The 13633-nt window shown below is 47.2% G+C and overlaps 1 protein-coding gene across 2 annotated transcripts in view; it reads left to right on the forward strand.

Annotated features, from left to right (window-relative positions):
- EDC4 (enhancer of mRNA decapping 4) overlaps window positions 1-13131 on the forward strand; it is a 33132-nt gene extending 20001 nt beyond the window's left edge. For both annotated transcript variants that reach the window (XM_081920258.1, XM_081920259.1), the window contains exons 18-29: window positions 332-795; window positions 2219-2317; window positions 3132-3284; window positions 4041-4077; window positions 5506-5686; window positions 7147-7302; window positions 7830-7945; window positions 8193-8358; window positions 9813-9999; window positions 10426-10645; window positions 11660-11823; window positions 12288-13131. In XM_081920258.1, the coding sequence (XP_081776384.1) occupies window positions 332-795; window positions 2219-2317; window positions 3132-3284; window positions 4041-4077; window positions 5506-5686; window positions 7147-7302; window positions 7830-7945; window positions 8193-8358; window positions 9813-9999; window positions 10426-10645; window positions 11660-11823; window positions 12288-12480 (2136 nt within the window). In that variant the 3' untranslated portion in view covers window positions 12481-13131. The remainder of the gene's footprint in view (window positions 1-331; window positions 796-2218; window positions 2318-3131; window positions 3285-4040; window positions 4078-5505; window positions 5687-7146; window positions 7303-7829; window positions 7946-8192; window positions 8359-9812; window positions 10000-10425; window positions 10646-11659; window positions 11824-12287) is intronic.
- Window positions 13132-13633: the final 502 nt, after the last annotated feature.

Here is a 13633-nt window from a genome sequence, read left to right on the forward strand (position 1 = left end):
TAAAACTGAGGTAATCATATATGCTGCCCTAATCTCTATAAGGGAAAGGCCTACTAAAAACAAAGTAATAAAATGATCAGTAAATATTGCAAAACTTTTAATCTGTTTCCTCGCTATGTACAAATCATCATCATGTTTTCGATTTGCTGTGTTAATTGTACACTGCTTTGGGGGCATCTTCCAAAAAGCAGTCTATATATACTTAAAATGTAAGAAAGAAAAATGGGATTAGGAAGGAAGGTTGTCAAGACAATTGGGCATCTAAGTAAACTTCCTAGGTAGTGTGGAGAATGGAAGGGAAAAGGTTAACTTTTTTCCTTCTCTGGTCAAGGTTTCCCCAGGGAATGCCCCTCTTGCGCTAGAGCGGCAGGAAGTGGAGCCTCTGGTGGTGCCCCAGTCTTCGCCTACTCGTGAGCGCTCCCCAGACGTCATTTCCTCTGCCTCTACCGCCATGTCTCAGGACATCCCAGAGATTGCCTCTGAGACCCTGCAGCGCAGCTTTGGAGGCGGCCCCCCTGGGCTCCCCACAGAGATCCTGGATTCCAACCATCATGCGGACAGTATGGCTTCCGCAGCATCAGCCTTGCACTTGCTCTCCCCGCGGAATCGTCACAGCTCGGAGCACAGCCATCACTCCTTGGACATGGCCCCCAATGAAGTGGACATGCTGACTGCGCCTTCGCTGCTGGAGGCAGCCTTACCTCAGGAAAACGTGGCTTCTGACGCTGGCGTGAGCCAACCATGGCCAGCTGCCCCTGACATCACCAGAGAGACCAGGAACAGCATGGCAGACAGGTACCTGCTATCTCCTTCCTTTCTTTTGGGGAAGCACCAATCTTGGCCCTCCAGATGTTTTTGGAGTCCTCTTTCCATCAGCCACAGCCAGCACAGCCAATGGCTTTGGATGTTGGGAGTTGTAGTCCAGCAAGATGATGTCCAGGGTCACAAGTTCCCTGATATGGGCCATCACATGTTGTCTTGAACTCCCATCTTCTTTCTACACAGGAACATCAGCAGCTGCCTTATCCCAGGTCAGCTTATTTGTCCATCTGGCCCATTGAGTAGGCAGTGGTGGAATGTCAGGGATAGAGGGGCCTATGCCAGCCCTGTCACATGATTCTTTTAAAATGGAGATGCCAGGAATTGAACCTGGGGATTTCTACATGCAAAGCCTGTGCTCTGCCATTTCCCCTCCACCTATTGCAGTCATGTCTAGTGTTGCATAGCGTTTATTAGATTGTTGAGCTAAGGTTTTAGAGACTCAGGTTCAAATCCCCTCTTGGCCACGAGGCTCACTGGGTGGCCTTGTTATCTCTAAGCTTAACCTAATTCAGAAGGTTGTTGTAGGGCTAAAATGGAGGAGGAGAAGAGTAAGGTGCCTTGCCTTGGAGGCTATAAATAAAATAAGAGATAATAAGTCTTCATTGACACAATTGCTGCCTAACCCCAGCTCTACTGTTTGACCCTTTCTTTTAATGGCTATGTTTGGTTTGAGCCCACAGACCAGCCTGAAAGAATATCATACTTGCTCTGCGTGTTTCGCACAGAAATGAAAGCTTCAGCACTTACTTTGTACCTGAGTGCTCAGCTCCCATCCTTTGCATGGATGAGATCTGAGACTTCAGTACTTGCCAGAGTACCCCACCATACCAATTGTCTCGAGCCCTGAAGCCAGCAGTAGGGGTGCTACTAGTGGTCCTGCCTGTGAGTGCTGCTCATTATGCAGGGGCCTGGAAGAGGGCCTTATATGTGGTGGCAGCCTCGTTATGGAACATCCTCCACTCATAAGCATGGATTGCCACCACGTTAATGGGTTTTACCAGACCCGTTCGCTTATTATAAAAGTCTTTGGAGCCGACTCTGTTTTCTCCAATTCGGCCCTCTTTCTTGTTCCATTGTTGAGTGGCATGAAAACTGCTAAGAATTACTTTGTATACTTTGAATGGTATGATACTTAGTTTGTTTTGAGTTCTAGCCAATGTTAGTTCTGCTCAGAGTAGATGGGCAATACTAACATAGGCCCATGGATTTCAGTGGGTCTCCTCTGAGTACTTATACAACCCTTTCTTACTATAGCTGTATATTTCTATGGAAACTCACTTTGAAGTCTGTGTAACATAAAGGGGCATATAAGAAAGTTAGATAAATAAAATGAGGCAGAATAAATTCAGTGTGATGGAATTGTTTCCTCTTCTTCCCCGGTCTCTCCTGCCCTTAGCCCCAGGAATGAAGTGGAAGAAAAACACAAGAGCTCCTACCACAGGCACAGCTACCACCTCCTGCAGCACGACAGCCAGGATGCCAGCGCTGAACAAAGGTATTGGCAGGTGCCAATCCCCCTCTCTTTCCCCTTTGCAGTTTTCTGATGGGCTCAGCGGACGTTTCTGGGCACAGTGAATCAGTTGAATTTTCACCTCGTTTTGCTCACTGAGGACACATGCTGCCCTCTGACCTTCTGCATGCAACAACTGGCTGCTTATTGTTGGAAAAATGCCCGCCCGGGAAGGGTGCCAGCATCCCAGACACTCCGGGGCCTTTCTCCGGAGGTCACTCTCTGCCTGGAATCCACCTTCAGTCCAGAGAGACCGATGATAAGCGACCCCTCCCTCCTGAGAGGAGCACGCTAGCAATCTTCTGGCATCTCATCACAAAAGAAAGAGAGGAGTCCATAGTCTACTGCTACTTTATTAAGACTGTACAAATCATATCTGCTCAGCTGAGCAGTACAACAGAAGAGTCTATGACTCGACTCTGCTTCTACACAGAAGCGAAAGGAAAAACACTTAGTAACTCCACCCGGTTACACTGAGAACTGGCTAGGAATTTGGATGTAGCATATGCCCTACTGGCACGTGCAATACCTCAGGCTCCTTCTGCCTGTGACACTAGTGCCACAGGCTGGCTAATCATGATGGTACAAAGCTGCGTCCCTTAGATAAGAGTGGAGCTATCTTTGTTAAATTTTGAAACTAGAGGCAGCTTTCTTGTAGAAGATTGTGGCAGCGTCAATTGGTGCATTACCCCAGTTCCACTTAGGTGGTTTCTGCCCCTTTTCTGTTGCTGACCAAAGGGTCTGTCTTAAGACTGCTGTGTTGGGGCAAGTACTCATCAGGACTGGCTTCCCTCTGCAGTGACCATGATGATGAAGTTGCAAGCTTGGCTTCTACGTCTGGTGGATTTAGTGCCAAAGCAGCTGCACAGCGCCTGCCTGTGAAGGACTGGAAAGCCAAAGTGTCGCCTCGAGCATCCCCAAAGCTAAAGAGGAAGGGGAAGAAAGATGATGGGTGAGCATATGCTGCTTGGAAGGTTGGGAATGGTGGCAAAGTGGAGCCTCCTTATAAGGCTGGAAACGGTGGTAGGGTTTGTATTAAGTGACCAAGCCTCTGTGAACCTGTGAAGCCTTAGGCTCTAGCTTTCCCCTCTTCTGCTCCTCCTCAGCCAGGAGGAGGAATAAATCAGGATTCTGTGCTTCTTCCCCAATTACTGGCTTGTCATTACGTACAAACCAGGAATCAGGGTTTAAAAAAAAAACCTAGTTCGCAAAACAAGCCAGCTTCATAACTGTGATGTGAGGGTGATCTGGCTGCGACATCATAACCCACGGATGGCTTGAAGGTGGCTTGTTTTGAAGCTGATTGGGATTTATTTTAAACCATGATCCCTGTTTTGCACGTATCAACGAGCCCGAAACTGGCAAAATTAGAAATGAATCCTGCGTTTGTTCCTCCGCTTGGTCATTAGGGAAGAAGAGATGAGCAGAAGTGTAGAAAATTTATTCTTAAGTCTTCATTCAGCTCTGTACTTTTCAATTGGGGTGTGTGTGTGTGTGTGTGTGTGTGTGTGTGTGTGTGTGTGTGTAGAGGTAACCACCCTGTAGCAGAGCCATTTCCAAGCCAGAAAAGACACGCTTTATTTTTTTGAAGCAGCCAGGACATTTGTAGCAGGCCACATTTCTGGTATAATCCCCCTGGTTATGCATGCAGTGCTTGTGATGTGCAGTTCACGCAGTCGTCACATTAACATCTTCCCTTCATTTCCAGGGATGTGCAACAGTCCCCAAGAGCCTTTGATCAGCAGGTGAGTATTTTTCTTTTAGAAATTCCATATACAGCAAAGCTTTCAGTTCTTTCTTCCCAAAAGATGGGGTGGGGAACTTTTTATTGTGTCAGGGATCAAAAATAGGACTCTTCTCTCTCTCCCTCCTCAACCCTCTTCCTCTAGCAAGCTGCAGGGAGAGGGAAAAGTCACTTTTGCCAGAGATTCCAACTCACTGCTTGCACTGAGCTTCCCTTCCTTCTATAGCTCTGTTCATTTCGGCTCTCTCCTCTCTCTCTCTCTCTCTCTCTCTCTCTCTCTCTCTCTCTCTCTCTCTCTGCTCCCCTCACTCCCCACATGAAATCAGGACAAGGCATACCAGTGCCACATTCCTTCTGTGGGGGAATGCCCTACATCTCTTCCTCCTATGGAATTCTACAGACTTAGAGTTCAAACACTCAGTTTTTAAAAAGGTGGAGAAGTGGGTAAATGGACACCCCCATGTCTTATGCCCCCTTTTTAACATTATTATGTTCTGGTGTGACGCCTTTTGCTAAGACTCTGGCCACTGCTTGTTTTTTATATAGTTCACCCATCGCCAACCTAGTGCCATCCAGATGTTTTGGGGTACACATATCAATTACAGCTGTTATGATTGTCCTCATCCATCGACTAAATTTGTTTTGGGAATCCAAAAATGAAAGATTATGTTGAGATCTGTTCATGGCAATCAAAAGCTTTGTCTGCCTCAGGAGAAATATTGACTCAGAATTCAATTGCTCTTCTGCGATTGCATTGATGTCTGGCAGACACTGAATATGATTTTCTTCTTGCTTCTGCCTCACACACTCCACCTGGTCTGTGTTTCAGATCAAGCCTAGAAGCACTAATGGAACCTATTTAGTAAAACAGATGTCAAGAGTTTTGAAACCCAGCCAGATGGGTGGGGTATAAATAATAATAATAATAATAATAATAATAATAATTATTATTATTATTATTATTATTATTATTTCCATACCAAAACAAGAAATCTTTTTGGAGCTTGATTATTCCATGCTATTCTTTAAAATGACCCAGTATTGAGATAACACTCAATAATTTAGGTGGTTGATCCTCATATTACTACTACTACTGCTGCTATTACTATATACCACCCTTCATCAAAAGATCTTATGGCAGTTCTCAATATAAAGACACAAGATAAAAGCACAAATAAATAATTAAAATATTTCTTCATATTTTTATTTGCCTGTGGTTTACCTGCCATATTCCTCCACTAAGATACTCATCTGAGCCTGGGACTTTCTGCATCTTGAGATTTGCTAAATTTGCTTTGTTTGCCCTTCTCTAAAGTGGCTCCCTATCATTGGGTTGAACTCTTTATGTTGCTGCCTCCCATGTAACACAGAGAGGATCCACTGAGAGTGCTTGGAGTGCTTACATTTCCCCTGCCTCCTCTTCCAATAGGTCGCTCCTGAGTACCAGGATGAGCTGTTGTCTCTTCTGAGGACCCAGCAGAGGGAGATTGTTGAACTGAGACAGAACCAGATGGAGCTCATGCAGAGGCTCACCGACCACCTGGATGCTGTGCAGAGCTCCCTCATGGGCCACATTGAGCGAGTGGTGGATTCCCAGCAAGAGCAGGAGCGTATCCTTCCCAGAAAAATGCCTTCTGGGACCTACTCTGTCTTGGGTTTGTCCCATTCAAAGCTGAGCGCTTATGAGGACTCTGGCCAGTTTCTGTTGGAATCCCTGATCCTTTTTTAAAACCACATATTTAAATATAGCTGACTGCTTTATGGAGTGAAGGGAAATGTCCATTAAATTTTATTGTGTCTAGTTTAGCCATTGCTCTGTCCCGGAGTGGGGAACCCCATTCCCAAGCCACGCCTCTCATCAGTCCTACTCCATGCTTTTGAATGCTTTTGCTTAGCTGGAATAAGACACTGGCCTCCTGCTTCTCTGGGTGAACAGCGGAGAGATTCAGTGTGTGTGTGTAAAACCTCTTAACTTTTGCAAGGCTAGAATGTTGCCTGCTGTCCAAAGGCAGGAATTGTATCCATTGCTCCACCCACTTTTTTTTTCTCTGGCCACACCCACCACCAACATTTGGCCCCCAGGAGATGGCTGCCAAGGAAATGTGGCCCTTGGGCTGACAAGGCTTCCCTGCCCCTGCTATAAAAAGAGTGACAGAGGAGAAAATATCCAGCAAACAAAAACCCATACCAGTCTAACAAAGAAAATGGGTGATATTCTTAATATTAAATCATTAATTTTAGAATGCATTGGAACAATGAGTGCAATATAATGTGTTGATTGTGCACACCTTTTAAGACCTTTGTCATATTTGTCCATAGAATTTATTCCATAGTTTCCTCTCTTCCTTCAGTGGCGGAGGTTATCCAGGAATGGTTATTTCTGCCTTCTCTCTCTTTGTAGGTAAGGCTAAACAACTGCCTTAGTGCTTGGGTCCCTTTCAATGAGAAGAGCCTCTTAAGTTCCAGTCCTGAAAGAAAAGGCGTGAAATACCACTTGTAGAAAATAAAACTAAATATATACTGTTAACCTGCATTATAAAAAGTTTTTTAATGAAAAACATTCAGGTCCTGCTTGCCATAAGCTTCTGGTTGGCCACTGTGAGAGCAGGAAGCTGGACTTAGATGGGCTTTTGGCTTGATCTAGCAGAGCTCTTCTTGTGTTCTTACATTTGTATCTTGCTTTTCTTCCAAGCACTCTTCTATTTTTTTCCTTGCAAAAGCCCTGTGAAGTAGGGTTTATACTCCAAAGGCAATATATGCAGATAGGTGTATATAAAAACATTTTTTTCAATTATTTTTTGCTCGTGTTGGTGGTAGCGGTGCTGGTAAGGTATGAGGAATGAGGATCCTACCTGATGGTTTGGGAGGAAGCTGCCCCATGCTAGGTCAGGCTGTTGATCATCTAGCTCAGCAGCGGCTGTCCACAGAGTTGAGGGCCGAGGCCTCTCCCAGCACCTGCTGCATCTTCCTTTGTAGCCGGAGGTGGCAGAGACCATTCGTATGCCATACATGTCCCCTACCGCAGAGCCATGGTCTCTCCCTTTGCTTTCCTTAACTCCTGCGGTTTCAGAGCGGAGGCTGGACCAGGCCTTAGCTGAGGGACAGCAGCGCAGCGGGCAACTGCAGGAGCATCTGTCCCAGCAGCTTTCCCAGTCCCTCTCCACGGCTGCCTGCAACCGGCTGGAAAGGACCATCCGCGAGGAGATGAAAAAGACGGTGCCCCCGTGTAAGTCCCGCATCTTGGATTCTGATCAGTTTGCAAAACAACAAAGGAGGTGCTTCTTTGGAAGTAGAGCAGCCTTCTCCATCCTGCCCCCCCCCCGACCCCACTGCTTTAGACTACAACTCCCATCGGTGCTGGCTGGGACTGATGGGAGTGTTGGTCCATCTGTAGAGCACCAAGCTGACAAAGGCGGCAGTAAGTGGTTATCCTGTGGTGTCCAGAAAGCTTTCTGGCATGGGGTTTGGATTTTGAAGAGAAAAACAGGAAAGGCAATGCAGCCAGCCCAGTGAAGATCTGGGTTCCCAGGATTTGCTGAGAGCAGAGCCCGAGAGTTTTCTCTGCTACAGATAATCGACATATTCCAGTTTCTTTCTCCCTGGAGAGTTAATAAAGCAGGAAGGGTTGATGCCATTGTTTCAAGGGATGGTCCAGGCGTGGACCTCTCCCAAGGTCCTCATATACTTCTTCATTTATTTAACAGGGATAAAATGGGGGCATGACTGTTGTTTTGTTGTCTCTCTGCTAACAAGGTGTTTCCAAGACTTTGGATCCCATCACTGGGCAGCTGAATAACACCATTGCCACCAAGCTTACAGCCATTGAGGGGACACTGAAGGAGAACGTCACCAAACTGGTGAAATCAAAGGTAATGGGTGGGGTTGGCTGCTGGGAGCAGATTCCTGCCAGTTTGACCGGGAGTGAAGCTGGTTCGTGGTGCTGGGATAGCAAGTGCTGGTCAGGCTGCCCATTCAGCTGCAACACTGCTGCCTCTCAGCGCCTTTTCAAGGTGTTGATGTGCTAGGCCAGACATCACCTCATATTTTTGATGGCTGCGACACCTTTTTAGACCAGAAACCTCAGTGAACGGAGCTGTGATTGTGTTTTAATTGCAGAACCTTACAGATGCCATTGCCCGGGCGGCTGCCGATGCCTTGCAGGGCCCCATGCAGTCGGCATACAGGGAGGCCTTCCAGAGTGTGGTGCTTCCTGCTTTTGAGAAGAGCTGTCAATCAATGTTCCAGCAGATCAATGACACCTTCAAGCAAGGCACACAAGAATGTATGCCCCACTCTCTGCTTCTCTCCTTTTCAGCTTTGTATACTGTCAGTCGTGGGAAACACTAGTTTACAGAACTGTGGGGCAATAAAGAGCCTCCAGAAAGCAGGAATGCCCTTTTGAAAAGCCATCAACATCTCCAATAGCCTTGATAGGCTTCTCTTTCATGAATCTGGAGGGGAGTGTTTCTTAAGGCTACCAGCCATTATGGTTAAATGGAACATCCCGTGCTTGGAGGCTACCAGAAGGCTATGTAGAAAGACTCATACCTTTTTCTCCAGCATGTCGGCTTCCTAGAAGCAGCTAAGTAGTGTGGGAACAGAATTCTGGGCTATGTAGACTTATGGTCCAGTGATGGCTGCTAGCCGGGACTGCTCTTAAGGTGATAAAGCTACAACACCTTTTGTCAAGCTCAGGCCTAAGCAGCTGGTGCAGAATACAGGAGTGGCACATTGATCCAGTCCTACAGACTATTTTTCTGTTGATTTTAGGGCACAATTCATGATTCAGATTTTGACTGATGAAGCACTTCCTTGACTTGAACAGCAGTATATTTTGGAGCCTGCTTGCTCCACGAGATCCCTTCTCGTTCTCCTAAACTACAAGTGCCTTCTTAGCAGTACCTTTTATGACAAAAAGGGTGAACCAGGAGGCATTCTCAGTGGTTGCTTCAAGACACTAGTGCCCTCTCCATTTGAAAAAAAATGCCTGAGCATCCCTTGAGAAGGTCTTCCTCTTCAGGTCAGCTTCTAGGAGTCAGGGTTCAGCTGGTAGATCAGAATACCTAATACTTGTTAAATCTTTAAGGTTCTTGAATGGGGTTCAAATGGAATTGTTAGTGAGATGCTTCCTCCTTTCTTACTGCCCAGAACCTTTGAGAATGGGGCAATGTTCCTGGTAAAGAGTCTTGTGGTTGCCATTGGAGAAACACAATGTGAGCGTACCAGACCAGCAGTTTAGGCAATGGCCCAAATCTCTCTCAAGCATTTTCACATTGTGCATTCAGAAAACCCCTGTTCCTCAGCAGAAATAAAAAAGGTGCCTTTGATCAGGGGTGGGAACCTGCATCCCTTCAGATGTTATTGGACTATAACTCCCACCATTTCCTGCCTGCATGGCCCAATGGCCAGGGATGATGATGATGATTTTATTATTTATACCCCACACATTCAGCTGGGTTTTTTCAGCCACTCGGCTTCCAGCACATATAAAAACATAATGATGGGGTTCGTAGTCCAGCAACACCCAGGGGGCCACAGGTGAGGCCCACCCCTGCATTAGACAAAACTCCTGTGTGTTTTTTTCGTGCCTTGCTGCAGAGTTTAAAGTATGAAAGCTTCGGGAACATGAAGGGGAGCTGGACTTGAGGGTGATGTGGTAGAGAGGCCAGAGGCCGTGGGAATGGACTCCAATGGTACCCAGCTGGCTTTTGAGTAATTGTGAATCTTCTCTTGTAGATATTCAGCAGCTGGAGACCCACATGAAGAGTAAGAAAGCGCGAGAGCAGGATGCCCGGGACTCTGTGGTGAGCCAGCTGCGGCAGCTGGTCAACAACTTCCAGAGCACAACTGATCAGCTGGCAGCCACCATTACAGCCAGCATGCACTCCGAGGTGCAGCATCAGCTTCACGTCATCGTGGGCAAGTGAGTGGCAGAGCAGATGGGGGCATCTCCCATAGAAAGAAGGGCAAAACAGAGAGCCTTGTGCCACATTAATAGCAGCAGGTCCTGAGATCTGCATGAAACTGACTCATCTGATCCTTCACATATAAGATGAGGAAACAGGGCACACACCCGCTTTGGAATTCCCCTGCCCTGCCACACTGGTCATAAGCAGTGCAGTTTTCTACCAGCTGGGCAATATCAGTATTGGAAGCTTCCCTAGATCCAGGGTCTCCTCTGCTCTGTCTTGGGAATGGGCACAATGTTCAGAGAACAAAATGGGAACGTTATCTGGAATTATGTACAACCAGTCTCTTGCTCCTGCAGACTTCCCACTTCTGTCCCCCCACCGCTGCCCCCCTGGATCTACACAGCCCCTCCAAGTTCCCTTTTCCCCCTTCTCTCCAGCATGCAGGAGTCCATCCTGGCCCAAGTCCAGCGGGTGATCAAAGGGGAGGTGAGCATGGCCATGAAGGAGCAGCAGGCTGCTGTCACCTCCAGCATCATGCAGGCCATGCGCTCTGCTGCAGGCACTCCGATCCCTGCCACTCACCTCGACTTCCAGTCCCAGCAGGCTCACGTGTTGCAGCTGTTGCAGCAGGGGCACCTGAATCAAGCCTTCCAGCAGGTACGCATCTCTCCAACCATAGAGGCAACACACCGGCTACGCAACTGCTCTCTGAAGGACCCAGATGGCCACATCCTCAAGGAAGCAGGCACAAAGCTCAGTAGAGAGAGAACCGTGAGGTTTTTAAAGAGAAGAAACCCCTGTGTTGCTGGACTCCAACTCCCATCAGCCCCGACCAGATAGTCAGTGGGCTGGGATGCTGGGAGATGTAGTCCCAACAGCTTCTGATGGGTCACAGGTTCCCCATCCTTTTTAGAGGCATCTTTCTGGGAGTCACGAAGGGGCAGCTGGTGGTCTGCCTTAGAACCAGCAGGGGGCGCCCAGAGCAGCTGTCTTATAGTTCAAAGTGTATCATTTAAGCATGACTACGTAGCCCTGCTGGTGCATATATAACCAACCTATATGTTGTGTGTTCAAGGCAGTTTAGCATGGATTAACAGTTGCTGTGTCTTTCATACTTCCACTCAGGTTTGAGGAAAGGGTTGTTTTCCATCGGTGTTTTTAAGTCTGTGAGGTTTATAAGATAGGGTATGGTTTGGAGAAAGTAGATAGAGATATTTTTATTCTTCTCTCATTATAGTAGAACTTGGGACCTCCCAGTGAAACTGACTGGCAGTATTCAGAGGGATTGCTGTGTTAATCCGTTGCAGCAAATACAGCAGAGGCTTGTGGCACCTTTTTAGAGACCTAACACATTTATGACGCCATATGTTTTAGTGGACCAGACTCCACTTCATCAGTTGCACAAAGTGTAATCCTAAATTGGCCGCTATATATACATGCACACAGTTGGATGGTGGTATGTGTGCCAACAGCAATAGCAGGCTATTTAACATCAGTCACTCATTTGTTTGTGTCCTGCTTTTCCACAAGATGGTATCCAAAGCGGCTTTCAGCAATGTATGAACAAAACGGCCAAGAGTACCGCGTTATTGTGCTCAAAGCCTTATTCAGCCATATTGAGCTTCTCTAGAAATGTAGATTTTTAACCAGGGCACTCTCTTCTCTCTACAGGCTCTCACTGCAGCTGATTTGAACCTAGTCCTCTACGTCTGTGAGACAGTTGACCCTCAGCAAGTGTTTGGGCAGCATCCTTGCCCACTGTCCCAGCCTGTCCTCTTGTCTCTCATTCAGCAGCTCTCCTCAGATTTGGGAGCTCGGACAGAACTGAAACTGAAGTGAGTATCGCCCAGTAGTGCCTAACAGTAGATGCATCCTTTTCTTCCACAGGGAAGTGGCAAGTGCTTCCTACTTCAGGGCCCTGTATGTTCCGCCCTTTAAAATGCAGACAAAATTCCTGCATCTGGGGAAAACCTGCGTTATTTATCTTACTTTGTACAAGCCTGTTTTTGCTGGCCATGGAAGGATGCCGTGCAGGACACTAAAGGCCCAGCTGCACCTGCTAGACATCTTATTCAGCTATCTCTCTTATTTCTGAGTTTGACAAATGTTGTACACATACCTTCAAGTGCATCTTTGCATCCATAAGGTCTGGAAACTTGCTTTCTTCACACATAAAACTTGAGAAACTTGGGGAGCTCAATTCTGCCCATTCCCTATACATTCATGGAATCTCATTGTATACACATGCCTGCAGTTTTGCAGCCAGGATCACAACCGTGCTGTGCTCTCTCCTTTGCAGTTACCTGGAGGAGGCAGTGATGCATCTAGACCACAGCGACCCCATCACCCGCGACCACATGGGCTCTGTGATGAACCAAGTGCGGCAGAAGCTCTTCCAGTTCCTGCAGGCAGAGCCTCACAATACCCTGAGCAAGCCGGCCCGCCGACTCATGATCATGCTTCAAGGCCTGGTCACACCCAGCATGTCCTAACAAGGCTCGAGCAGCCTCTCCACAAGGGCGTCCATCATTGCTAACCAAATGTGGCTTTTTCTTTTCTTTTTCTAATGCTCTCGCTGGGAAAATACGTCCGCGCTACAGATGTGTGGGATGGATAGAAGGGTCTGAGCCCCAGCTGTGTTAGCCCCGTATAATCCAGTTCTTTTCTGTGTGAGCAGACCATGGCCCTCCCCACCACCTGCCTCTCTTTGTACTGTACAAGTTAGATGCGCAGACACTAATCCCATCTTCCTCCTATTTTCTAGCTTGGAGCCCCTCCCCAAGAATTTGAGGGGTTTGGCAGAGCTTGGCAAGCCTTGCCCTTTTGTTTCAGGAGTACCCTGCCAAGGTAGTCGGAGGTCAAAGGGGCCAGCGGGTTGTGAGTCACAGCAGCCATAGTGAAGTATTGCCTCCACCTGCGCTGCTTGTGGGTGAGGGATGAAAGGTTCATGAAGCCCACCCGTCCTGGGAAGCAGCGTTGGTTCTTTGTGTGGTGGAGCATGTTCATGAGTTAGGCAACTCCTTTCATTATTATTATTATTTTGCTTTTACACCACTTTTTTCCTTTTTATCTAGACTCTTAATCTTTCATTTTTGAATAATGTTTAACAAGTTCAATAAATGACTTTTTTGGAGGAAAAAAAACTGCTTCTGTTTCGTTCTGGGCCTGGTGGGGGAGCTCACTCTCTTAGTCAGCGCTGGTCACACTGCAACTGATGGCTAGGAAACTTTGAGGCCACTGACCCGATATGGCCTACAGCACTCCTCCTCACCCTCACCCCTGCATGCTGCAATTAGGCCTGAAAGCAGCCTTTGAGCCAATAGGAAGCTGTTTTCAAGCCTAATTGCTTTGGGAAGGAACCTTGCGGGGTTGCCTTTAGGTAGGTAAGGGTTAACCCTCTCTGTGTGCTGTGCCTCTGCCAAAATCCTCCCCAAGTAGTCTTGGAAAAGAAGTTTCATTGTCCGAGAGGTTGTTCTCAAATGTATAGATGTCCAGGGTGGGGACTTGAAGCCTAATTGCCTCTCCTTAGGGGATAGTCTCCAAGCTTGATGGTTCCTGCTGGTGTGTGTGTGTGTGTGTGTGTGTGTGTGTGTGTGTGTGTGTGTAAAAGAGAGTTAGGGGGGCATATGAACAAATGTACTTATT

Source organism: Podarcis melisellensis (assembly GCF_964234715.1).
Source record: "Podarcis melisellensis genome assembly, chromosome: 8".
Taxonomy (NCBI): domain Eukaryota; kingdom Metazoa; phylum Chordata; class Lepidosauria; order Squamata; family Lacertidae; genus Podarcis; species Podarcis melisellensis.